This window comes from Lepus europaeus, chromosome 20 (genome assembly GCF_033115175.1).
Source record: "Lepus europaeus isolate LE1 chromosome 20, mLepTim1.pri, whole genome shotgun sequence".
Lineage (NCBI taxonomy): Eukaryota > Metazoa > Chordata > Mammalia > Lagomorpha > Leporidae > Lepus > Lepus europaeus.
Genome location: NC_084846.1, coordinates 25,766,814 through 25,789,956, shown reverse-complemented (window position 1 = coordinate 25,789,956; position 23,143 = coordinate 25,766,814). Strand labels below are relative to the sequence as shown.

The 23,143-nt window shown below is 45.1% G+C and overlaps 1 protein-coding gene across 1 annotated transcript in view; it reads right to left on the bottom strand.

Annotated features, from left to right (window-relative positions):
• The window catches only part of DNAH11 (dynein axonemal heavy chain 11), a 367,765-nt gene that overhangs the window by 258,104 nt on the left and 86,518 nt on the right, over nucleotides 1–23,143 (bottom strand). The window contains 3 exon segments of the mRNA XM_062178539.1: nucleotides 15,629–15,755; nucleotides 17,447–17,538; nucleotides 18,866–19,090. Of these exon segments, the coding sequence (XP_062034523.1) occupies nucleotides 15,629–15,755; nucleotides 17,447–17,538; nucleotides 18,866–19,090 (444 nt within the window).

The window sequence follows — 23,143 nt, the reverse complement described above, 5'->3', positions numbered from 1 at the left end:
GAGGAGAGGAGAGGAGAGGAGAGGAGAGGAGAGAGAGAGAGAAAGAGAAGAGAGAAGAGAGAGAGGAGAGAGAGGAGAGAGAGGAGAAGATAGAGAGGGGAGGAGAGAGGAGAGGAGAGAGAGGAGAGAGAGGAGAGAGAGGAGAGGAGAGAGGAGAGGAGAGAGGGGAGAGGAGAGAGGGGAGAGGAGAAGAGAGAGAGGAGAGCAGAGAGGAGAGTGGAGAAGAGAGAGAGGAGAGAGGAGAGGAGAGAAGAGAGGAGAGAGGAGAGGAGAGGGGAGAGGAGAGGGGAGGGGAGAGAGAGGAGAGGAGAGGGGAGAGGAGAGGAGAGGGGAGAAGAGAGGGGAGAGGAGAGGAGAGAGGAGAGAAGAGAGGAGAGAGGAGAGGAGAGAGGAGAGGAGAGAGAGGAGAGAGAGGAGAGAGAGGAGAGGAGAGAGGAGAGGAGAGAGGGGAGAGGAGAGAGGGGAGAGGAGAAGAGAGAGAGGAGAGCAGAGAGGAGAGTGGAGAAGAGAGAGAGGAGAGAGGAGAGGAGAGGAGAGGGGAGAGGAGAGGAGAGGGGAGAGGAGAGGGGAGGGGAGAGAGAGGAGAGGAGAGGGGAGAGGAGAGGAGAGGGGAGAAGAGAGGGGAGAGGAGAGGAGAGAGGAGAGAAGAGAGGAGAGAGGAGAGGAGAGAGGAGAGAGAGGAGAGGAGAGGAGAGGAGAGGGGAGAGGGGAGAGGGGGAGAGGGGAGAAGAGAGATTGAGAGAGAGAATGCTGTTCCTTCAGTTCACTGTAAATTGGGCAGATCCCCCCACTTATGCTTATAGGCAGTTCTGGCTTCAGACCATACTGGAAGCAGGCATTTCACTTGGCAACTCAAGTGTCTGCATTTCACATCAGACTACCTGGCTCCAGCTCCGATCTTGCTGCCAGCAGCAGTGACAGCTCAGGTAACTGGTTCTTGACTCCTTCATTCCCAGCTCTTGCCACTGCCCAGCCCATGCTTGGGTCATCTGGGTAGTGAACCAACAGATGGGAGCTTCCTCTCTGCCTCTCAAATACACACACACAAACCAAACAAACTGATATCATTTTTCAAACAATCTTAATCACTGGGGAAACGAAATGATTATGCAATAACCTTTAAAATCTGTAGTCAAACATTGAAATCATTCACTGCTGAGTATAAACAGAGCGAAATGGAAAAGCTAACATTTAGTACACTGAACTTTAAATCATTAAATCCACTGAAACCTAAGGGCTTTCTTTGTAGAAAGTTTATCAAAAGCAATCTGAACAGTGCTGCCTCCTTGTTATCTTACAACTTAAAGTACAGAATGAACATTTTTTTCTATGCGGTGGGCAATTTCTGCATAGCTTTCAGTTTTATCCTCTGAGCTTTCAATGCTAAGAAATTTCTTACAGTTTCCTTGATGTGAAACTGCAGAGGGGGGCTGTTTTAAGTGGAGCATCTCTTCCCCAGGGACACCTTCATCACTGTTGTCACAGCTACGGTTCTCATTTATGTCTTGGGAGCCGTGTTCACTCAGCTCCCCTGGCCGACTACCAAGACTCTTGAATGGCACAGGTTCATCACTTTGTCAGCTTCCTCTTCTCTGATTCCACCTGTGTTTGAGCCCAAGCTCACTTCCGGTATTACCAATTCTTATTTCTTTGCTGTACTCTCAACTTTGTTATTAAATCCCCTTTGCAATGCTATTGCATAACATGTCACCAAGGTTCACCATTAGGGACAAGGGGGACACAGAATGGTAAGCTTAGCAGCTGAACCACACACAGTACCTTAACCGTGGGAGAATGTGGAAGGCGTGACATAACTGGACATGGATCATGATTCGTACCAGGTACTGATGCATGATTTCTAGGACTAAAGAGCTACCACTGAAGTTTGCTCTCAGTGAGATCACTCATAGTTAATACACCGCACCACAGTGTCTGATATTTAAAGCCATATTGTTAGGGCACTGCTATTATTTAAACAAGGCTTGGTAAGTGAAATCCATATCTATCAGACCTGTGCACAGGTAGAAAAGAGCTTACGCTTATCTACCCATAAATAAAACAATTTACTCATCAAGGCAATTTTATGACTTAAAATGTGAACCAGTACTGGGAACCAAATGCTCTACATAGCTACTTGTTACCTAGAAAACAAAGGTGAAATAAAATTATGAAGAGTTACCACTACATTCTCCAACCTTCCCACTTGCTTTTGGTCGACAGCTAATTTCTTATTCACCCCACCTACAGATGCTGCAGTTCATGGACTGAGATAAAATATGCAAAGAGTCTGGTGCCGCTCCTGGTCCAGTGAACAGCTCAGGACTAACTCATTTTTCATAATGATGAGAGAGCAACAGTGACATCAGTGAGAATGTAAATAATGACCAATAGGGAGGCAGCCCTGTCTACTATGGATATCATACCTTAAAATAGGCAGAATAGTAGCTCATTCAAAAATGTAAGCTAATATGTCAAAATAGTAAGAGTAATATGTTTTTTCAATAATACTCAGTTCAGGTGGCTATACCGAGAAGGGCATGCAATATTGTTGCGAGTGTGAATCTGTAAAAACTTTCTAAAAGCTACCTAAGCCAGTTACACCACATTCATATGAGACCCTTATAGACATCAAACATAACACTGTAAAGAATATTCCAATTTTCATCAAATATATGTCTACAATGATAATGACTGATACATAGACATAAAATGCTATAATCGCTCAAAAGTAACACCTAGGAATATATTCTTATTTTTCTCTGTATTTCTATAGTTTTCAAATTTTCAATAAAGAACACATTGTTACTTACATAACTCAGATTTGCTTTTGACAAACAAAATTATAAGGGTTTTGCAATTTTATTTTTCACTGATACATATAACTTAGACAAAACCACACATCAGTGCAGACAGCACTGATTCTGTGTTTCATCCTTAAAACCTTCGGCATGCATAAACTGTAAAATTTTAGATAAGTATGCTCACAACACAAATGTTGGCTTTTTAAAATAAACATTTGGAAATCGAAATATGTATATAGAAAAATGGAAAAAACTATGTGTGTACAGCTTAATGAAATGTAACAAGGTAAACACAACTCTTGTAACCAACACCAAGATCAAGGACAGAATACCAGTTTCTGGAATATTCATGGTCCATGTCAGTGACGTTATCTTTACAATAAAATTCACACAATGCATGTTCTTTTGTGCTTGCCTTCTATAATTCAACGTGTTACTGATAATTCTTCATGTTATTAAGTATTGTAGTAGCTTTTCCCTCCAATTTCATTGCTATATGATATTCTACTGTATGAATTTAATACAATATATTTAGCCATGCTACAGTTAAGGAACATTTAGATTATTTCTAGCTTGGGGATATTATGAGTAATGTAGCTTTGAAAATTATTGCACATCTCTTTGGGGCTACACATGCATGCACTTCTGAGTATATGCTGAGCAGAGGAATTCCTTGATAATAATGTATATTTATATTCACATTTAGAAAATACTGTTAAACAGGATTCCTGAGTGGCTGGCTCAATCCTCATCCCAATGGTCAAGTGTAAACATTCTCAGGGCTCCATAGCATTGTCACTGTATAGTACTGCTAGTTTTTAAATTTTAAATTTTGGCCTTTTAGTGAGTTTTATCTCAATGTGAGTGAGTGCATGTTTTTGACCAAATCATGCCAAGGGTTGAAGAAAAATCTATAAAAATTAAAAGGACAACAGGAAATGAATACCGGGCAGAATATGTATTTGTATTTCAGCCTAGACAAGAATCAGAAACACATAAACACATGACATTTTCACCAGTCCTCCCATGCACACTAACGTCAAGCAGGTCACAGCTGATAAATACACTCAAGAAGGGAAAAAAAGAAGGAAATAAAGATAAGGAAAACAGATGATTAGCTTCATGGATTAGTCCTTGATACTGATCAATTTCTTTAAGTTTCAAGTAAAATCTTTTCTGTTGAATCAGGAGTACTTGATATTGAAGAATGCATCTTCATGTGTTTATACATGGATATGTGAATACATGACTCACAGCACTGGGCTTGTGGTATAAGGAGCCAACCCCAAAATTGCCATCATTGTGCTTGTTCCTTTATATGTATTTGTACTGTGGCTTCACAGATGGCCTTGAGGTTTCTTTCCCTTGCATTGGTTTTGACCAACATGAGTGATGTGGCGTAGCTTTCTTCACATTTCCTTTGTGTGAGCTCATTGTGTTTCTCAAATCTGGGAATGGACACTTTTCATCAATTTGGAAAACTTTTGGCTGCTATTTTTCTTAAAAAATTTTAAGAATAAAATATTTTAAATTCAATTAAAAATAAAATAGTAAAATAAAAAAATATAAAAATATTTTCCTTTTAATGGAAGGCAAAAAGGGCTCCCATTTACTGGTTCACTCTCACATGCTCACAGCAGCAGAGGAGCCAAAGTTGGGAGCTCACAACTCAACCTGCATCCCCACATGAGTAGCGAAGACCAAGCACTAGAGGTGTCGCTGCCACTTGCCAGGGTCCACACTTGCGGGAAGCTGGAATCAAGAGTCAGAATGGAGTTTGGAACCCAGGTACTTGATGTAGGATGTTGGCACCCCCACTGGCATCTTAAATGCGAAGCTAAATTCCCCACTCTGGAAAATTCTTGGATTTTTTTTTTTTTAAGATTTTCATTTATTTATTTGACAGGTAGAGTTACAGACAGTGAGAGAGGGAGAGAAAGGTCTTCTCTCTGTTGGTTCACTTCCCAAATGGCCGCTACGGCCAGCACTGTGCCGATCCAAAGCCAGGAGCCAGGTGCCTCCTCCTGGTCTCCCACGCGGGTGGGTGCAGGGGCCCAAGCACTTGGGCCATCCTCCACTGCCTTCCCGGGCCACAGCAGAGAGCTGGACTGGAAGAGGAGCAATCGGGACTAGAACCTGGCACCCATTTTTAAAATAATGTTTTCTTAATCCTGTCTCCCATTTCCTAAAGTCTAAACATACAGAATATTCTTGCTTCTTTTCCATATTTCTACTTGACTTTTTAATTTATGGAATACAGATAATAGTAACTTCTAACATCCATGCCTCCCAATTCTAACATCTGGGTCAGGTTTGATTTATTAAGCTGTATCTTAGTTAAGGGTCAAATATTCCTGCTTCTCTGATAATGTTGTCAATTTCATTGTGCTTATTACAGATTCTGATTCTGGCATTCTTGAGAGATTTTTATTCCTAAAATGCAGCTAAATTACTTGGAAATGGTTGAATCCTATAGATCTTGCTGTTAAGATCTGTTTGGTAGGACAAGAGCAGTTTTCTGATTGAAGGTTAATTAGCTCTCACTACCAGGCAAGACCTTCTCAGTACTCTACTCCCAGATTATAAAGGTTCCAAGTCTAGTCGAGGAAACAGGCATGATTGCTAGCCCTACAGGAACACTGTGCCCTCTAATCTTTCACATCCCTTCCCCTTGTTGGGTGGCTTCTTCACGTACAGGCTCTAAGTAGTACCTTGATGAGTATATTAAGGAGCCCTGCACTAGCCTCCGCTCTTCTGTTTCTCTCTCTCTCTCTAGCTCTTTCCTCTCCAGTATTCTGCTCTGTGAACTCCAGCCACCTGCCACCCTGTCTGGGTTCCCCTTCGGGTTTCAAGGTCTGTGAAGCCGTTCCAGGCTGCAAACTGGGACACAGAGACTGCTCCACTACTTCCTGTCTGAGATGAGCCACTATCCCCCAGTGCCTGGTGTCCAGCATCCGGAAGGTGGTAGTTTTATGTATTTTGTCCAAGAGTAAATCCAATTATTCCACCCTGCCCAGAAGCAGAATTGGAATTCTTACTGTGATTTTTCACCTTCCAAATGCTCACGAGCCATTAAAACATCTTGAGAAGTGTCTGCTAAGGCATTCTGCTCACTTTTCTATTGGATTACCCATCTCTTTCTTTGTAGGAGTTCTTAATCTATCTGGATATGAGACTTGTTTCTTTCATGTATTGCAAACATCCTTTCCCACTTTGTGGGTTGTGTCTCTTAATAGAACCTTTTGATAAAGCAACGTTTTTCAGATTCACAAAATACTTCCTTTCCAGTTAATGCTTCAATGTCCAATTTATCTTTGCTTGTCCCAAGATCACGATGCTGTCCTCCCTCATGTGCATGTATCTTGCCATCATTTTACCTCCCCCATTGAGATCTACATCGCCTGGACTAGATTTTTAGATAGAGGAGCGAGTAGATCTCTCTTTCCCCCAGTCCAGCGTTTTTATATCCAACTGACCTTAGATTCATTTCTAATTGTTGATTCCCTAGCCAACATCATCCTTAGTGGGGCCGGAACTTCAGGTTTTATTTTATCTTCTCCTGCTTTCAAGTTCCAGGAGACTGATGAAAGCTTGCTTTGCTTCTCAGACTCTTGGCCACATCTACCAATCATTAAAGGCCTCAAGGGGAAAAGCAGTGAGGAACGCCAAGCAAATCTCTCCAGCTTTCTGTCTGCTTAGATTAGCCCCGGAAATCTTGGCTTCCTTTCAATACTCCTTAAATGCTCTTCAGTGTCTTAAAACCGACTTAGTTAAACATTTCATCCAGTTCTCTAGTCGGTCCCAGAAGAACCAGTACTCTGTTAAAAGCCATCTATTACAGCTGGAAGCTCCATCCACTGGATTTAAGCTGGAACTGAGCAACCTTTATCGAGAGACAGCAAACCAAAGCTTCAACCAAAGCCAAGACCAAAACAGTTTTAGATTCAACAGAAGGGCCTCGGATCCCTTTCTGGCAGGACCCCACAAGTATAACATTTAATTTGATGGATCTCCTAACATTAAAATGACATTTTACTTTAATCCCACATTATAATGTTGGTGCTGTCACACAATTTAAAAATTGGCTATGAAGAGAATTTCAATGAAGGAGCTACAGTAGGATTCTAACAAGCAGTAACATATCTGCAAAACGGGGGTGGGGATACATATATCATTACAGAATTTGTGATTAACGACACATTAACCATTTTGAAGGAAAATCAAGAATAATTTCCAACCCGTTGGATATACAATGTTTGACATGTATTTAAAAACTAGATGTGCTGAGGCTGGCATTGTAGAGTATTGGGTAAAGCTGCCGCCTGCAATGCCAGCATCCCACACGGGTGCCTGGCTGCTCCACTGCTGATCCAGCTCAATGCTAATGGCCTGGGAAAGCAGAGGAAGACGGCCCAAATACTTGGGCCCCTGCCACCACACGGGAGAACCAGACGAAGTTCCTGGTTCCCGGCTTTGGCCTGGCCCAGCCCCTGCTGTTGTGGTATCTAGGGAAGGAACCAGCAGATGGAAGATCTCTCCGTAACTTTGACTTTCAAATAAATACATCAATCTTTCAAACAAAGAAAAATAACCTAGATGCTCAAAGTTATCACGTTGTGAATGTCTAAACCTCGAAGTATATGGCTATCCTTATACAAAGGCATCCAATTAAAAGATGATGCTCTGAGAAGCTGTACCAGGCCAAGTGGCTTGCCCCTATCAGTTTCTTTTCACAAGCTGTATTTTTATGAGCAGCTTCGATCCCTCGCAATTCAGCTGCAGATAAGCAGAGCCAATGCTCTGATGGCCAAAGCCATGGCTGTCTTCCGCGTGCATTTCTTTTTCTGGCCTCTTTCCCGCCCCTTCCTCAGTCACATCCTGAACCTAGAGGCAATCCTGCCCTCCTTCTTAGGCTCCTGTTATTCCCTAGATTTCTGCCTCCACTAGAGAAGACAGGATTTTTAAAATTGATTTCAATTCAAGTAACACTCACTAATCCTTGCACACTTTCAATTAACCACCTGCATTTTCAGATTTTTTTTTTCTTCTCTTTGCCGTCCAAAGAAAAACATCCTGGGCCAGCGCTGTGGCTCACTTCGTTAATCCTCTGCCTGCAGTGCCAGCATCCCATATGGGTGCCGGGTTCTAGTCCCGGTTGCTCCTCTTCCAATCCAGCTCTCTGCTGTGGCCCAGAAAGGCAGTGGAGGGTGTCCCAAGTGCTTGGGCCCTGCACCCGCATGGGAGACCAGGAGGAAGCACCTGGCTCCTGGCTTCGGATCAGCACAGCACCAGCCATAGTGGCCATTTGGGGAGTGAACCAATGGAAGGAAGGCCTTTCTCTCTGTCTTTCTCTCTCACTGTCTAACTCTACCAGTCAAATAAATTAAAAAAAAAAAAAAAGGATTAAAAAAAAAAAAAAGAAAAACATCCTGTGCCAGGGTAAACTGTGGTACACTGTGAATGATAACCAAGCTTCATCCCCCTGGGTCTGACCCACTGACTGTACCATGCAGATAACCAAATGGAGGCACCCTATAAAAACACGCTGGATGGGACAGTCACTGTGGTGCAGTGAGTTAAGATGCCACAGTGTGCTGTATCTGAGCGTTCATTCGAGTCCTGGCTGCTCCGCTTCTGACCCAGCTCCCTGCTAATGCACCTGGGAGGCAGCAGAAAGTGGCCCAAAATACTGGGACCCCTGCCACTCACATGGCAAATCTGGATGGAGTACTAGGCTTCTGGCTATGGCCTGGCTCATCCCCAGCCACCGAGGCCAACTGGGGAGTGCACCAGCAGATGGAAGATCTCTTTCTCTGTGTCTCTGTTACTTTGCCTTTCAAACAAACAAAAAAAATCTTACACACACACACACACACACATTGAGGGCGGTTATTTGGTGCAGTGGGTAAGCCACTGCTTGGGATATATGCAGCCCGTGTCAAGTGCCGTTCCAATCTTGGCCACACCACTTCCAATTCAGCTTCCTGCTAATTAATCGGGGCAGCACATGATGGCCCAAGCACTTGGGTCCCTGCCACCATGTGGGAGACCCAAATGGAGTTCTTGGCTCCTGGTTTCAGTCTGGCCCAGCCCTGGCTATGGTGGGGGAATGGGAGACTGAACCAACAGATAAAAGATCTTGCCTCTGTCTGTCCTTCTCTGTGTCACTAGGCCTTCCACATAAACAAGTGAATGAATTAATGAATAGATAACTCTGACAAAGAAGACCACAGCACTGTGCTCCCAGGGATGTGGGATCTGCTATCTGCTCCTGTAAACCCAGCAGGGCTCTTTCTCACCTACGAGGGAGCCCACTTCTCACAAGCACCTTTCTGCTTGCCAATATTCACAGGCTATTAGAGGTCTCAGCTGAGTGCCATCTGTCTCACCTGCAAGTGGGCAGGTTTCCTTTTATGGAGACTGGTGCTGACGCCGTGAAGGGCAACGCCTTGATGTGAACATGACCATGACCGTGCCAGAGTTTATTTCTGATCCCATCGTTTGTCAAATGCATTGTGGCCTCAGTTTCCACAGCAGCAAATTTCTAGCAGCTGCGGTAACACCAGTCAGAAACAAATTTAAAAGCAGGTGAAATAAATTGGAGCACTTTTCTGTAACCTACCACTTGCAATATACTATGCTTTTGATACCCAATTAGTATAAAAATTTCATTCATGAGATATTTGACATTATTTGCTTTGTAGTAAATCTTTGAAACAAGGTATGTGTTTTTTTTTTTTTTAAGATTGATTGATTTACTTCAGAAGCAGTGTTACAGACTGAGAGAGGGAGAGGAGAGGGGGAGAAACAGAGAGGTCAGTTGTCCATTCACTGGTTCACACCCCAAATGGCCACAATAGCCAGAGCTGGGCTGATCCGAAGTCAGGAGCCAGGAACTTCTTCCAGGTCTCACACATGGATGCAGGGGCCCAAGGACTTGGGCCATCCTCCACTGTCTTCCCATGTCATTAGCAGGGAGGTAGGTGGGAAATGGAGCAGCCAGGACTCAAACTAGAGCCCACATGGGATGCCAGTGCCACAGTGCCAGCTTGAACAAGATGGCGTTGACTGCACTGCAACCCTGAATGTCTTTCTCTAGTACAGGTGCAACCTTGGAGAAGTTGAAGAGCTCAGAGGAGACTATGGAAGGGAAACTTGCAAGTACCTCTAGGACAGAAAGATCTTTCACCTCATTAGGATAACACATCTTAACTACCTGCAACTGTTCGCTGGCTGAAGGGGCTGGACAAGTCTAACAACCTGGAAAGGTCAGCAGATATCATCCAGTCTGACTTTATCCACTACTCCAGTGCAACTGAAAAATATACACAGATGTTTTTCTAAGAAACCAAAATGAAACCACAGAACTGGATACTGAATTACAGAAGGGCTTCAGGCCAGTTACCCGTGAACTCTTGCACCAGGGCCACAAGTCCTGCAAGCATACCTTTCAGTTTCGTCTCCATGGCAACTATCAGAGAGTTGCACCACTCAAGTTAAGCAGCACCCGGCTACACAGTCCTTAAAATAATCCGTGCCCTTGGAAGGTGAGGCTGAATTTCAGGGAGAGAAAACCTTCAACAGCTGACCTTAGCCAAGCTTATCTACAGCTCATCATCACCAAAGGCATTTGAGATCCATCCAGTTCATCACTCTGACATCCCAACTCTAGCATGTAAAATGGGGCAACTGTGCTCCCCGAATGGGAGCAGTGGTTGGATAGGACCTCCCTGGCTGGTGCGTTCAGGCCATTAAATGCCACGGCTCACTGCAGGAACTCTCACGCGGGGCAACACCCCTGCAGGGAGTGCCAGTGCCAGCGCGGGCAGGGAGAGGAGGGGGCCTGAAGAATTCCAGTCATTCACAAGATGTCAAGCTGAGTTATCTGCCCACAGAGCGTGCCTCCAATGGGGAAGCTGCATTGTTCATCCACAAGTGGCAGTTGCCACCATCTCTCGGTCACACTCCAGGGAGCGCTTTCAGGAACCTTAGCACAGGAGGCGTGTGTGGAGGAGCGCTGTCTGGTGGTCTGACTCTGCCAGTGCAAAGAGGGGGAGAGGGTGCAGCAGGGCCACTGCCATCTGCCCTGCCTGCTCCAAGCACCAACTACTCCCGGTCAGTGACCAGGAATCCAGCACTCACAGCGACTCAGCACAGCTGTGTCTTCCAGGGCAGAGGCGACAGCTGGAGATGACACCAATGCCCTTGACTTCTTCTAAGTCCCCTGCCCTGGTGATAGGTACTGGCAACTTTGTCTAATGACAAACCTTTAGGAACAGTATGATAGCAGGAGATGCAAATTTTAATCATTGAGATTTTAAGTAGGGTCACGAGAAGATCTCAAACAAACCACATGTTGAGCACAGGTCAAAATAAACAGGTCTTGTTGAAATCTCAAAACGTATCAGTAATCAAATCCCTTAACAGCCAGCAGGTCAAGAGAACTGAGCCCCTGGAGCCAGCACTGTGGCGCAGAGGGGTTAATGCCCTGGCCTGAAGCGCCAGTATCCCATATGGACACTGGTTCTAGTCCCAGCTGCTCCTCTTCCCATCCAGCTCTCTGCTATGGCCTAGGAAAGCAGTAGAAGATGGCCCAAGTCCTTGGGCCCCTGTACCCATGTGAAGGACCAGGAAGAAGCTCCTGGCTCCTGGCTTCAGAGCAGCACAGCTCCGGGTGTTGTGACCAACTGGGGAGTGAACCATCGGATGGAAGACCTCTCTCTCTCTCTCTCTCTCTGCCTCTCCTCTCTCTATGTAACTCTTACTTTCAAATATATAAATAAATCTTTAAAACAAGAGAACTGGGCCCTGTGTCCACACTACACTCACAAGGCTGGATCCCTCTAGCTTGCAGAAATATTCGCCTCGCGTGTTAGCGCAACGCAAACCAACTGCTGCTGGCATTCATGAGCAAAGCTGCGAGTGATTCTGGAGCTCTTGAGGCTGATTCCAAGTCTCGGCCTCATCACAATTTACGATCTTTGACATATGATCTAGCTGTTCATTAAGCAGCGGTACCAACACTAGTACTGAGTCAGGTACCTTAAATTCAAGGAGTTAGATTTCATGATGACAACACTCTGAATGACATAGGCGAGGAGATGACCATGGCAAACTACACTGATAATAAACAAGACACTGCTTTGTAAAATAAATACAACTATCATGCTGTGAAAAAAAAAAAAAAAAAAAAACGTTTTAAAGGGCACATCCCAGAAATTTGAAAAAGAGCTAGCATCAGAGATGCATCCACGTTTGGCTAAGACACGGGGCATTTTCTGAAGATCTGAAAGGAGGGGGCAGAGGACTGGTAACCGGAACACAATGAGGGATGCATCCCTCTAGCGCCAGCACTGTGGCATAGCAGGTAAGGCTGCTGTCTTCAATGCTGGCATCCCATGTGGACACCAGTTTGTGTCCCAGCTGCTCCACTTCCGATCCAGCTCCCTGCTAGTGGCCTGGGAAAGCAACAGAAGATGGCTCCCATGCTTGGGCCGCTGCCACCCACAAGGGAGACCTGGAAGAAACTCCTGGCATCAGTCCGGTCCAGCCTCAGCCATTGCGGCCATCTGGGGAATGAGCCAGCGGAAAGAAACCTCTCTCTCTGGCTCCTCCTGTCTCTCTGTAACTCTGCCTCTCAAATAAATGAAAAGTAAATCTTTAAAAGAAAATAGAGGGCCGGTGCCGTGGCTCAACAGGCTAATCCTCCACCTAGCGGCGCCGGCACACCGGGTTCTAGTCCCGGTCGGGGCGCCGGATTCTATCCCGGTTGCCCCTCTTCCAGGCCAGCTCTCTGCTGTGGCCAGGGAGTGCAGTGGAGGATGGCCCAAGTGCTTGGGCCCTGCACCCCATGGGAGACCAGGAGAAGCACCTGGCTCCTGCCATTGGATCAGTGCGGTGCGCTGGCCGCAGTGCACCAGCTGTGGCGGCCATTGGAGGGTGAACCAACAGCAAAGGAAGGCCTTTCTCTCTCTCTCTCTCTCTCTCTCTCACTATCCACTCTACCTGTCAAAAATTAAAAAAAAAAAGAAAATAGAAGAAAAATAAGGACAAAGAGGCACTAGGATATGCACCTTGTAAAGAGAGTAGGCATGGGTGGGGAGGGGTTCGTTCCAACAGGTCTGGTAAGAGACATCTCAACACCCTACCCTTGTCCGCCTTCTCTGGTAAGTACTACAGGGAGAGGATAGGAGGGCACCCGCAGAGCTGTGAGTTCTCAGCCCAGAGGACTGGAGGGAAAGCTGCCCTATTTTCCTCACTCCTTGCAGGAAATGGGAAGAAATGCCTCTGCCCCACGCTGGCAACTCAGAGAAACCACAGGTGCCTGCAGGAAGTGAACGGTCCCTGGTTTGCACATCCGCCTAGGCGGACAAGGAGGAACAAGATGCAACCAGGAGATTGGTTACTGCCAAGGTCAAGAACTGGAAGAGATAAGGTGAACTTGGCTCTGCTGCACCCCAGAGAGGTCCCTTGTGTTCCTGAGGACTTACAAGTGTGTCCCCCGTGAGACCAACGTGTGTACCCCGGCCATAGAGGGTGACAAAAATTGACTGTCGCTGCTGGTCCAAGGAGCAGGAGCAAGCGTAAGACAGGGCAGCCACAGACAGGCCCCATCCCTGAGCCTCTCCCCTTGATAAACAAGGTGGGAGGGGAGTGGAAGGGTCGAAGCCTGCCTCTGGACTCCCCGTTCTGATATGAGATCACGGCCTGGACATGAAGGTGAGCTAGAACTTCCAGCTGGGCCTTGCTGAGGTTGGTTTTTTTTTTTGCTTTTTTATCTTTTTAAAAATGTATTTATTTAAAAAGTAGTTACAGAGAGAGGGAGACACAGAGTGAAAGATTTATCCTCTACTAAGAAAAGAAAATGACCACACCTACCCAAGATGTCTAAAGGAGCCCCCTACTCAGGGTAAGGACATCGAGCAGGGCACAATGGGAATTAACAAATGGAGAAAAATCCAACAGTTTCATTGTGGTTGTTTCATACGATTAGTACTGCGTTTATTATGGTCATAGGGTATGGCTCAGAAACAGAAGGGCATCCCCATTACACATGTATGCATCTCTCTTTTAACTCAGACTCGGAAAACTCATCTTGCACTGCGAACATTTGGATCTGACAGGCCACCAGGAATGAGCACTTGGGTTAGGGACACACCCTGTACCTCCCAGGGTCACCACAGGCAGAGGGGCCAGATGCTGGTGCCAGTGACGTCCCCATCGCATTCCTGGAGTGGATGTGTACTCCTGGGGTTGAAATTCTTCACTTTTGAAAGTACTCAATCATGTGTTACCCAAATATGTAAGAAACGGGTCTAGGGGTCTAGGGGATTCTCGGTCTACAATTAGAAGGGTTTTATTTCAAAGTCATCCCTAAGTTATGATGAACATTTAACATGGTCTCTGGGCTGTGACCCTCAGGTTGCCAAAGTTGGCCATCTCTTCTGTTATTAATAACCAGCCTGCACTTGTGTTATCAACAACAGGAATAGCCACCCAACTGAATGTAGGCCAAAGGCTAAAAGATGAACAAGAGGGGCTGGCGCTGTGGTGTATCAGGCTAGGCCTCTGTCTGCAGCACCAGCATCTCATATGGGCACTGGTTTGAGTCCCGGCTGCTCCACTTCCGATCTAGCTCTCTGCTCTGGCCTGGGAAAACAGTAGAAGATGGCCCAAGTTCTTGGGCCCTTGCACCTGCATGGGAGACCCAGAAGAAGCTCCTGGCTCCAGGCTTCGGATCAGTGCAGTTCTGGCCATTGTGGCCATCTAGGGAGTGACCCTGCGGATAGAAGACCTCCCTCTCTGTCTCTCCCTTTCTTTGTCTATAATTCTGTATCTCAAACAAAAAAAAAAATTCAAAGATGAATGAGAGAAAGATCATCAAGATAAATGCTGTGTCCAAAGAACAGCAAAATTCAGGAAACCACAGCATGAAGAGACTCATATCCCAAAGAACACGGCATGAACACAGCCAGAGAAAGGGGAGCTCTCCAAGAAAAGGAACACAGAGGAGACACCACAGGGATCATGCCCAAGCTTCAGTTTCCAGATCATCTGTGATCGCAGTCAATGCTGGAAGCAACCGCCTGCATCCAACAACTATGATAGATAAACGAGGGGGAGCCGCTGAGCAGCGCGGAGCGAAGCCAACATCCTCTCGAAGTTTGTAGGAACCACTGATGTGGGACGTGGACAAAGTCTGCCTCTGATCTGAGCCTTCGGGTGACAAAAGACAAAAACCTGCTTGTATTTCCTTTAAAGGTTGACACGGCAATCAGCAGGCGAGGGGGTGTCGATTTTTGGACAAGTGGGAGACAACTGGCAGGTTTGAGGATCAAGTCTGAAATGATACAAACCCAACTCTAAGAGCCCTGATGATCAGTCCCATGTGGCAACTGTGACGGCTGCTCTGGAACCGAAGGAGAAGAAAGGAGGCACCAGCCAGGATCCCATTCTACCAAGTGACCCGTTCTCCCCTAGGAAAGCTGCCAGCAGGGGATGTCCCAGCCGTTGTTCTGGAACTACGGGAAATTTGGAGCCAGTATTTTTTTTTTCCCTCGGTGACATCTTTTAGGACCCCGAGCCTTACAGGTAGCACATCCTCCCCGCTTCCCGGAGCCCAGGGTGTTACTCATCCCCCTTCCTGGTACACAGCCTCCCCGACATCCCTGTGTGGCTGCAGCAAGAATTGTAACTGCAGCTTTTCTAGTTCCTGGCACACGGAAGGTGACAGATGGCATCTGACAATGAGAGAGAAACTGGGACATTCCTTAGCTCACGCAGTATAATCCGAGACTTCTGAAATCTTTTTTTTTTTTTTTTTTTACCTGTTTAGGCTGAGCTCCCTTTGAAAGAATGTCAAGTAAATCGGCGGAAGAGATGAAGTAGAAGCGAGGAAAAGCCATACGCTTCGTTTCCAGGTATTCAGCGAGAGCTTTTTCACAAAGAGAAAGCCTGTAGGAATGAAAAATCTTTTTAAGCCTCTCTCGCCCATTTGGTCATTAAAACTTCAACAAAACCAAGCCAGCACCTGCCACGTGTCCCATCCATCACAATAAACTCCCTGTTTAACAGGTAGCCACCTCCTCTTTTGATGTCATTATCTTGCCTTCAGTTAACCCAAGAGGACTGCAAAAATTCATAGAAAGGCAGCGTTGAAAGACACTGCTTATTTTGGTGCAAAAGCAACTGGAATCCACGTGTAGTGTTTTCATGATATGATTTCCATGAGCTTTTTTGAAGATGCTCTCGTAGGCATGGATTTCCAAATTCTCTGAACTAACAGACTTATCTCTTTATTCTTCTGTGAACTTCTGAAGTATCCAAGTCATGCCAAGCGGGAGACGCACACACACCCCATTCGTTGAGGTTAAATATAGACCAGGCTTGGGTGTATGTCACTCATCACTTTCCTTAATGACACTTCTAATCAGTCCGAGAGCAGACTGGGTTTGGCATCGCCCTGCCCCTGTGCAAAATGCACAGGTGTGACATCACTGGCTTAGAGTCACGCTGAAAACGTACAGAACACAAGTGACTCCCGCTCGGAGGAATCCAAGACCCAGATTCAGTTCCACTTGATTGTCCTTGACGGAGCAGAGATGAACTAGAGGCAGAGCCCCAGGGATCGCTGGCTCCCCAACAGAATTAACTTCCCTAGAAATGTATATATTTTTTTTAACAAGCAGAGTGGACAGTGAGAGAGAGAGACAGAGAGAAAGGTCTTCCTTTGCTGTTGGTTCACCCTCCAATGGCCGCCGCAGCTGGCACACTGCAGCCAGCGCACCGCGCTGATCCGAAGCCAGGAGCCAGGTGCTTCTCCTGGTCTCCCATGGGGTGCAGGGCCCAAGCACTTGGGCCATGCTCCACTGCCTTCCCGGGCCACAGCAGAGAGCTGGCCTGGAAGAGGGGCAACCGGGACAGAATCCAGTGCCCCAACCGGGACTAGAACCCGGTGTGCTGGCGCCGCAAGGTGGAGGATTAGCCTATTGAGCCGAGGCGCCGGCCAGAAATGTACCCTTACAGGCCCTCGAAATACCCAGATTATGAAATGGTTTTGCTTATGTCATAGATACTTTAATCTGTATCTTCTTCCGACCTTGCAATAAAAAGCCATCATAATTCCACCTCAACCTTTCATTTTAGTAGCTGATCTGCCTGTTTTTACTCACAAGCCAGCGCACTTTTATGACCACTAACTCATGTGAGATTAAATACGAAAATCACTTTAAAAATCGCTCTTGGGACAAGGTTTCATGGGCTAATATGTTCTCGAAGAGTAACTCCCCATAAATAGTAAAGGGACCCACAAACTAATGGGCTTAAAATGACTGTATACAGCCAGTATTTGCAGGATGGTTTGATGAGAACTGCTCAATCATGGCAATTTTCTGATAACAGCATTTCCTAATTTTATTGTTCTAATAATCCTTACAAAACACGTAAAAAATATTTGGGTTTACTTACATTAACTCACAATAGACATGTATCACCTGACAAGCACAACTAGATAGTTATCAACAAAATTATAAAATGACTGGGTCGAGTTACACCTACAATAACACAGCACTGAATGCTACTAGGTAAGTGAAAGAAATCTTATGAAATTACAGCAGATTGATCACATTACATAGGTGTAGCCTTACCTGTACTGCAAATCCTTGAGCTTTTCATAGAGATTGGGTCTGCATGTTGCTTCTAAGACATTTTTTATGCTGGCTGTCTTGAACATTAACTCCTGTATGAAAGGATAACATGGAGCTGTAAATACTAGAATTCTCTAAATATTCACCTGCTTGGTCATTACAAAGTAAAGAAACAAGGCAAGGGAGACTTCTAGAAATGCCCAACACTTGTGCCCCTTTTTGCTTTTACATTTACAAAAGATCAAAAACAACTCAAAGCACAGTTTCTACTGAAATAGATGGGACAGGTATTACTATCACCGTGGGTCCACACCAAATTTCACTTTTCAGAGAGAGAGAGAGAGAGAGAGAGAAATCCTAGAACCTTTAAGTGTAGGTCAGCACCAAACAATCTCTCTCTTCTTCCTTCATCAAAAAGATACACACAGGAGTTCTGCTTTAGGTAGAAAGAAGAAAATCTTGTAAATCTTTTATGTATCTTTGCTTATTCAAAAGGCAGAGAGACAGAGAAGAGAGGTCTTCCACCTGCTGGTACACTCCCCAGAGTCCCACAACATGCTGGGCTGGACCAGGCTGAAGTCAGGAGCCTGAAACTCCAGCCAGGTCTCCCACATGGGTGGCAAGGACCCACCCACTTGAGCCATCAGCACTGCCTGCCAGGGCCTGCATCGGCAGGACGCTGGGAGCAGGAGCAGACACGACACAAAGCCAAGCACTCCGACATGGGATGTGGCTGTCCCACGTGATGCCTCATCCACTGTCCCAAATGCCTGTCCCTAAAGAATAAAAACTGTAGTCCTCACTTCTATAAAAAAAGGATCAGCCACTATGCTTGGCTCACTGTCTCTCGAATCATTTATCCTTTTTGTGTGCATTTTCCATGCACTCTTGTGGAAAAGGGAAAAACAGACTGGCAGTATTTCTTGTCCCCTTTCCAGCCTTCTCCTTATGAAGATAAATTTCTATACCTTTTTCACTACAGGAGTTGGCAACTGATGGCCCATGGGGTAGACATGGGCCAAGGCTTGTTGTTGTATCACTAAGTACAGTTGTCACATATTTACATGGTTGAAAAAAATTAAAAGCAACACAATATTTTGTGACATATAAAAATGATGTGAAATGAAAATTTCAGTATCTATAAGTATCTATTGCTATGTAGCCACACCCATTTATTTATGTACTGTTTTCTTGCACTGTACTATGGCAGCACAGAGTACCTGTCCGAGAGGCTGCACAACCTAACACATTCACTACCTTGTTCTTTACAGAAAAAGATTCTTGACTTCTATTTGCTGAAATTAAAAAAATAAAATTCCATTTTTATAAACATAGCACCCAAAATCATGAATTTTCATACAACTTTCAGACTGTTCCAGAAACCCTGCCATGATAAAATGGAGCCAGTCCTTGACCAACCTTAAATTCAGCGTCTACTCCATCGAATCTTCTGGCATCTGTCACGAGCTGGATTCGAATGTCTTCTGAACACACGAAAATGCTTTCCAGGTGAGACCAGGTTCTCTGGACTTCCATCCACATAAAGATGACCGAGTCTGCTATGTTTAATTTATTTTGCCAGCTTAAGACTTGCTCCGTGAAATATTCCACATACTTGCTTTGAAGAAGAGTTTGCAACTGAACCTATGAGAAATGCAAATAATTTTCTACAGCAGCTCAATAGGTGGACTGTGCCTGCCACCAGGGCGGGACCCTATCTGTGCTGTTTATTGCTGGATTCTTGGGTCTGGAGCGTAATACCTGGAACAGGCATTCGATAGACTTTTGCCAAGTGAGTGAATTAATGGCAGTAAATATTTATCCACATTAACATTTTTCCCCAAAGAAAACAGATCAATATAAGCAGCTGCATTTAATATCTTCTGCAAGAAGGCTGTGCATCTCTTTGCAGGCAGAAAGAAAATATTTGTGCACTGGAGTGCAGCGTTAGGAATTAAAGCGTATTCTTTCATAACTCTCGTCTTGTCCCCGGCTATTCATCATTCCAAGGTTGTGTGTGTGTGCACACGTGTGTGTGCGTGTCCATGCGCACGCATGCGCTGGCCCCTCACGCTTTGTCGTCTTTCCTTTCAGTTTCCTACTGAGCTCCATAGTCGTGGACCAGCAAGGCCCCCTTTACTGCCAGGCAGTCTGGCCAGCATGTCTGACCACCATGATGCGGAAACCTCAGAAAGTCACCAAGCAGGCTCTAAGCCTCGTTCTCCTCCCTCTAGGTCACTAATCCGCCCAACTGTTCTGTGAATACTGCCCACTCGTGTTTTGCACATTGCGTGGTCCTGTCCCTGAAACGTCTCGGACCACTCCTGGTCTGCCCTCGTTGCGGCTCCTCGTGCTCACCAAGGGCAGCCCCCTCCAAAGCTCTATTCCCGGCTGGCTCAGCTTCTGCCCCTGGCTCACGGATGCTCAAGACACAAGGACCCCACCCCCTACGGCTCCAGGCTGACCCCTGTGCAGAGCTCTGATCGACTTCCCACCTGTTGTCCCTCACAACACACACTCCAGAAATAACAGTGTCCTCAGGCTACAGCCCTTTCTTTTCCAAAGTTGCTCTAATAATACTAACCATTCTGTCATAATGGCTATAATTTCCTCTGAACGGTTTGTCTCTTCTCCCTTTCTTATCTCTCATGTCCAAAGAGGTGTCAACACTATAATCTTGGGATTTAAGACCAAATATGCTGTGCTTGTACCTCTCCCTTCTCTCTATTCCCATAAACAGACTCTATATTCCAAGAAACCTAAACGCTTACAATTACTTCTGAATGTCAGGTGTTTCCTGGCATTCCAATATGCTTCTAATATAGCCTCCATTGCCTCCACATGCATTTTCTGATGACCATAGGTTGCTGAGTGCCAGCCCTGCCTGCAAGGCTCAGTGTAAGGACCATCGGCTTATATGGCCCTCGCTGTCATCCATTTTCCCCAATCTGTGAGGCTCTCTCTTTTTTTTTAAACATCATCTTTTTTTAAAATTTATTTATTTGCAAGACAGAGTTACTGAGAGAGACAGAGACACAGAGAGATGTCCTCCATCCGCTGGTTCACTCCCCAGATGGCCGGAGCTGCGCTGATCTGAAGCCAGGAGCCAGGAGCCATGAGCCTCCTCTGGATCCCCCACATGGGCGCAGGGGCCCAAGGATCTGGGCCATCCTCTACCACTAATCCAGGCCAAAGCAGAGAGCTGGACTGGAAGAGGAGCAGCCGGAACTTCCCATACGGGATGCCATCTCTTCAGGCCAGGGTGTTAACCCGCTGCGCCACATTTCGGCCCCATCTGTCTCTTCTTAAACTCTTTGGGATCTTCAGAGGTTCTCCCTACTCAAGTGCAAGGCCCTTGAGAACAAGTGTTTGCATCTTTGGGTCCAAATGGTCCCACATCTGGTGTCTGGTACAAGTGGATCATCAATGAATAAATAAATGCACATTGAGTACTTAGAACTTGGAGAAAAATCTAAAGTCATAATTTTTAAAAAAAAAAAAAAGATCCGACTTCAACAATATGAGTCTTCACAAAGTTTAAAGATGCCATATTTTTTAAAACTTATTCATAGATTTAAACTAAAACATACATATTTTAATTCCACTTTCCACAAACCTTTTAAAATACGCTCATATGTGTACTCAGCATGAGTGCATATTAATAGATTGGAAAAGTAAGATACTTTGTGATAGAGTAATAATAACAGAGTCCCACACTCTATTTTTTCAAAACATACAGAACACACAGACAGAAAATCCACTGGGAAACAGAACTGAACAGCATTTTAGACAGAATGGAGCTGCCATAGATAGAACATTTCATGGATCAGCAGCAGAATCCCTATGCTCCAAGTGTACATTGGGATGCTCTCCAGGAGTGGTCAGGCCATAAAACAAGTCCTAGAAAATTGAAAATCACTGAAATCATGTCAAGTACCATTTCTGGACACAATGGATTGAACCCAGAAATACGAACAAGTGGAATTTCATATAAGTTTGCACAAATATATGAAAATTAAATATTATGCTTCTGTACAACCAATGGGTCTAAGAAAAAAATTAAAGGGAAATTTAAAAAAATATCTTGAGACAAACAAAGATAGAAGTACATTATTCTGACACTAATAGGATGCAGCAAAAGCAGTTCTAAGAGGGAAATTTATAGTAATAAATGGTTATAATAAAACAAATAAAATAAAAGGAGTGGGCAATTGATATAATGGTTAGGACACCACTTGACACACCCATATCAAAGTGCCTGGGTTTGAGTCACGCCTCCAAATAATTGAAGTAGAACCAAACTCATTTTATGCCAGATGAGGTCACTACAAGAAGATAATGTTATAGGCCAACCTTCCTGATTGACACAGGTGCAAACAAGCTAAACAAATTATTAGCAAACTGAATTCAGTGGCACTGAATCTGGGCTTGCTCTCCTATTCACCATGGTCAAGTGGAATTTATTCCTGGCATGCAAGGATGGTTCAACATACACAAATAAATAAATAAATATGATACAGCATATTTAAAGGACAAAACCATATGATAATCCTACTAAACTCATCCCTAAAAAAAAGCATTTGGAGGTCATGTTGTGGCATGGTGGGTAAGGCTGTTGCCTACAGTGCCAGCCTTCCATGTGGGAGCCAGTTCCAGTCCCAGTTGCTCTACTTCTGATCCAGCTCTCTGCTATGCCCTAGCAAAGCAGTGGAGGATGGCCCAAGTCCTTGGGCCCTTACACTCATGTGGGAGACCTGGAAGAATCTCCTGGTTCCTGGCTTTAGATCGACCCAGCTCTGATATTTGTGGCCATTTGGGGAGTGAACCAGAAGATAGAAGACCTCTCTCTCTTTCTGCCTCTGTAACTCTGCTTTTCAAATAAATAAAAAGACAGTAGGTCTTTTTTTAAAGAAAAGCATTTGAAAAAATTCAACATCCTTTCAGATTAAAAAAAAAAAATTTCCCAATAAATAACATAGAAGGACTGTGCCTCAACACATGGAAACCTAAGAAAATCCCACAGCTAACACCATACTTAAGTAAAAATTTGAGGCTAGTGCCGTGGCTTAACAGGCTAATCCTCCGCCTTGCGGCGCCAGCACACCAGGTTCTAGTCCCGGTTGGGGCGCCGGATTCTATCCCAGTTGCCCCTCTTCCAGGCCAGCTCTCTGCAATGGCCCGGGAAGGCAGTGGAGGATGGCCCAAATCCTTAGGCCCTACACCCGCAAGGGAGACTGGGAGAAGCGCCTGGCTCCTTGCTTCGGATCAGTGAGATGCACCGGCCGCAGCGGCCATTGGAGGGTAAACCAACGGCAAAAAGGAAGACCTTTCTCTCTGTCTCTCTCTCTCACTATCCACTCTGCCCGGCAAAAAAAAAAAAAAAAAAAAAAAAAAGAAAGCTTTTTCTCTAAGATCTGGAATGAGACAAACATGCCCATTCACACTCTTTCTATTGAACATTGAAAATTCTAGTCAGAGCATTTAGACAAAAAATAAAAGGCCTCCAGATAGGTAGGAAAATATAACAGAAATTATCTCTGTTGATGACGTAACCTTATACATAACAATAACAAAAAAAGTTAGAAATGATAGGTTCACTGAAGTTACAGGGTACCAGAATCAATGTGCTAAAGTAAGCAGTATTTTTTATACTAACCACAAAGTATCAGAAAAAGAAAGTAAGAAATCAATCCTACT